The sequence below is a fragment of the Sinocyclocheilus anshuiensis genome, unplaced genomic scaffold (assembly GCF_001515605.1).
Source record: "Sinocyclocheilus anshuiensis isolate Anshui unplaced genomic scaffold, SAMN03320099.WGS_v1.1 scaffold1050, whole genome shotgun sequence".
Lineage (NCBI taxonomy): Eukaryota > Metazoa > Chordata > Actinopteri > Cypriniformes > Cyprinidae > Sinocyclocheilus > Sinocyclocheilus anshuiensis.
This window is the reverse complement of record NW_015536519.1, coordinates 351759-355689: the sequence shown is the minus strand read 5'-3', so window position 1 is coordinate 355689 and position 3931 is coordinate 351759. Positions and strand designations below refer to the sequence as shown.

The following is a 3931-nucleotide window of genomic DNA, read 5'->3' as shown; positions in this document are numbered from 1 at the left end:
CATAAATCTTCTTTAACTACGATCTAATCCTGGCTTAGTCTAAGCCCTATCTGTGAAACCAGGCCTAAAGTATTTAAAAGTGTTTAAAATGTTCCTAATAAAGAGCTCGATCGTGCTGCGAAATAAAACAGCATTTCCATTCACAATGCAAATCGAGGCGAAGAGCTTATTTGCTTAATACATGCAAAGTACGTAAACAAAAATTTCAAAGCAAGCAATGGCATGACATCAAAAAAGTTTTTTTTGGTCAAAATAGGACAAATAAATAAAGGAAACGTATAGGTGAGAAGGAATAAAGAGTTATGCTGTACATAAATATATGTTTCCTGTTTTACAAAGAGTCAGTCGATATCTGTCAGGTCTTTTCAACATGTTATCTGCGTGAATTCATGTGACTCTCCAGTGGCTGGAAGATCTCTCCGTCAGACTGAACTCTCCACTGTAGCTTGGCATCTTTAGGCATCCCCAGACTCACGAGTTTCTGCTGGATCTGAGATCATAACAGCCGTGAGTGAAACAACACATACAGTAACTCACACTCAGCTCGATCACAACGCAGTCAGACTCACCTTCTCCATGATGGACACCTTTATCACAGGATCATTCACATTCTGACCCGATTTCAGCTTCACTTTCAGGATCTGCATCTTCACTCCTGCGGGAACAGATGTGATTATGAGATCACGATGGGTGTCACGGTGGTAAGGGATATGTGGGAAATTATGTGGCAACAGGGCTGCGCTATTAATTCTTTTTTTAACAATAAAAAGAAATAAAAAATAATTTACTAGCTATTCTTCCATGTCAAATGATTAATTTAAAGAGTAGTTCGCCCCAAAAATGAAAATGAGATGGAAATGTGCTCATCCTCAGGATCATACAAGATTAGGATGAGTTTGTTTCTTCATCAGGTTTGTAGAAATGTAGCATTGCATCAGTGTCTCAGCAATGGATCCTCTGCAGTGAATGGGTGCCGTCAGAATGAGAGTCCAAACAGCTTATAAAAACATCACAATAATCCACAAGTAATCCACAGCACTCCAGTCCATCAGTTAACATCTGGAGAAGACTAAAGCTGAGACAAATCCAGCATTAAGACGCTTTTAACTAAAATACATTGAGTCCATAATCCATAATAACGCTTCCTCAAGTGAAAAGTGCATCTCCTGTTGTCTCTCACATCAAAATCCATTTATCAGCTGTTTGGACTCTCATTCTGACGGCACCCATTCACTGCAGAGCATCCATTGCTGAGACACTGATGCGATGCTACTTCTCATTGCAAACTGTTCATCTGTGCACGTGTTTAACAATGTTTTGACCTCATAATGTTCAATCATAATGTTATAACTGTTCCAATAACTGGAAAATACAGACTTCTTCTCGTTTAAGCCCCGCCCCTGCATTTTTGAAAGACACGCCTACATCTCAACATCCAGTCAGCAACTGATGCACAGAACCATGGTGACTTTAATGAGAATCTGACGTAAAAGCAGCTCACCGTCTTGGCAGATGAATGGTCTTGTTTCAGCGCAGTTCTGATCAGCCCATGTGTTTATATCGGACAGTTTTTGCAGAACACAAGCTCCAGAGCCATCAGGTTCACCAACAGACCAGCGTCTGAATGAGGACCTGCTCTTATCCGACCATCTGAACAAATCTTTGAACAGCCCGATGAACACGAGAGCTCTCTGCGGCACCAACGCCTGGATCAGCTGCTTCTCATCCGGGTTCCTCACGCTGACCAGATCCGTGTGCTTCTGCCTGCAGAACGTCTGCGCATCGCTCCAGCTCTTGCTTTGACTGACAAACACGTACCTCTGAAGGACATTTTCCTTTCCTGGGACGCCATAAGACACTGTATGTTCACTACAGCAAAACTGGGTCATTGTGAAAATCAACTAAACAAGGCTTGGACGTGGGCTAGGAGACAATTATATAACTAACACATAAAAATAAAAACATAAATAAAATGCATTGTTCCTGAATTCTCAAATATTAACCAGTGGAAAAAAACAAATGTACTCAGATCAATTACTTCTCAATCTCATTTCTATAATGCATTAAAATGTTTTAAATCAGTGAAAAAAAGCAGTGCAACAAAACAAGGCTTAATTTATGTGAAATGTAAGATATTTAGACTTAAACGTATGATTTATGTGTATTAATTTCATATAAAATTGCCATCCATTTAGATTACACAGTTTTAACACAAACTAATAAACCTAATGTGACGCATAAGGAAAACAGGTCAGATTTCTGCAAGATTTCTCTTGTAAAACATTATTCATTATTATCTATTTGATTTAAATAATCATATTTTCAAATCAGTATAAATCTGTTGATTGTGAAAACAATTACATTTATTCAGTTCAGAAGTATGAACAGGGTCAAAATATGGTTAGAGGTGGAACAATATTACATTAGTGAATCAATATTCAAATAGATAACATGTATGAGATTGAAACAAATTGGATTTATTGATGAAACATATATAAAGCTGGTTATTGTGCATTTAAAACACATTCGGTTTATTAGTGCTATTATAGAAATCTGACCTGTTTCATTCAGGGTTTTTATTGTTTACTAAAACTTAAAAAAAGCAAGGCAAAATATTTCATTTTCATTGAGTTTAACTCGATTTACTAAAATAAATAAATAAATATATATATATATATATATATATAGACATAAAAACACAAAAGAAAATTACTAAATTTTTTACTTAGGTTAAAATGAAAATGTAAAAATACAACTAATTCAAAATATTAATAAAAATCATAATAGTAGTATCTCAATGACACTTAACTAACACTGGTTTCATTGATCTATGACTGACAAATATGCATCACATTATTTTTTTTAGTTTATGTTAAAACTAGTGCTGTCAAATGATTAATCGCGATTAATCATTTGACGGCACTAGTTAAAATTGTGTAATGCAAATGAACGGAACTTTTATGTGCAATTCAAATCGTAGGTGAAGCGTACAGTGAGATAGAAACACTGGCACAGACTGTCCGTGAGCTCACTGTGTCCTCACCATTATAACAAATAAACGTATAACGACTTGCACACGAAACGTCCCAAAACTCTCCAGCGTCATCGACGGCGCCGCAGTTTTCGCTTCCTCCGGCGTTGTCCAGCTGTCCGTTTTTCCAGCATCTGTACTCGGCTTCTCCTTCCCCGTAGAAAGTGCTGTCGGACAGAGACCAGAACCAGTCTGGCTCGCCTCTCTTCAGGCCGATCCACGCGCTCGGATCCGTGATCCCGCTCACCGCGGCCTGCAGACGGCTGGAGTCCGCCGCGTCTTCAACGCTCGCCAGATCGCCGTGAAACCGTCCGCAGTACATCTGCGCATCACTGAATGTTTTCGCCTCTTTAACGAAGACAAACTGTTTGGAGATCGCAGACGAGATGCACATACCTGTGAAAGAGCGACAGTCTTGCATATTATGAATATATAATCCAGTCAGTCAGTTTCTGAATTTGATAGAAAAAGCAAACAGGTTGCAGAATAGCAAATTAAACGTGAGTTTAAGTGGACTGAAGTCCAAAGGAATGCATTAAGTAGATCAAATTAATAATGAATGCGTAATGCATACATTTTTCAAATATTACCCTTAAATGTGTTGTTATACACGCAAAATATGGGCCACTCCCACACAGTAAAAATTATGTTACAATAACATATCAAACCATTTTTTTTTTAAGTTGTGTGAAATTCAACTCAATTTTTGAAATTCAATTTAAAAAAAAATGAAGGCAGCAAATCAGCTTACGTTTTGAAGTGTGTGGAAATTGTTTACAGTTCAAAAACAACACTTGATATTAATACCCAGTGTTTTAATGCCATTTAGAAATTTGTTTTCATATTATATTTTAGTTTATTTAATGCACAGTGGTGGAAGAACTCTACAGAATGCTAATT

At 37.3% G+C, this 3931-nt stretch overlaps 1 protein-coding gene across 1 annotated transcript; it reads right to left on the bottom strand.

Annotated features, from left to right (window-relative positions):
- Positions 1-305: 305 nt before the first annotated feature.
- On the bottom strand, positions 306-3417 carry LOC107693505 (macrophage mannose receptor 1-like). Its single transcript, XM_016492921.1, has 4 exons — positions 3044-3417; positions 1502-1840; positions 570-655; positions 306-490 (listed from the first exon to the last, which is right to left on the bottom strand). Exons 1-4 carry the CDS (start codon positions 3351-3353, stop codon positions 374-376), a joined length of 852 nt encoding a protein of 283 aa, XP_016348407.1. The 5' UTR covers positions 3354-3417; the 3' UTR covers positions 306-373.
- Positions 3418-3931: the final 514 nt, after the last annotated feature.

What these genes read in the sequence shown, in the direction of transcription:
- LOC107693505 (XM_016492921.1), bottom strand. Translation starts at nt 3,353, where the DNA reads ATGTACTGCGGACGGTTTCACGGCGATCTGGCGAGCGTTGAAGACGCG. An exon ending in TACGTTTATTTGTTATAATG is followed by an intron (nt 1,841 to 3,043) that starts GTGAGGACACAG and finishes ATGGCGTCCCAG; the next exon opens with GAAAGGAAAATGTCCTTCAG. An exon ending in ACCATTCATCTGCCAAGACG is followed by an intron (nt 656 to 1,501) that starts GTGAGCTGCTTT and finishes CTGTTCCCGCAG; the next exon opens with GAGTGAAGATGCAGATCCTG.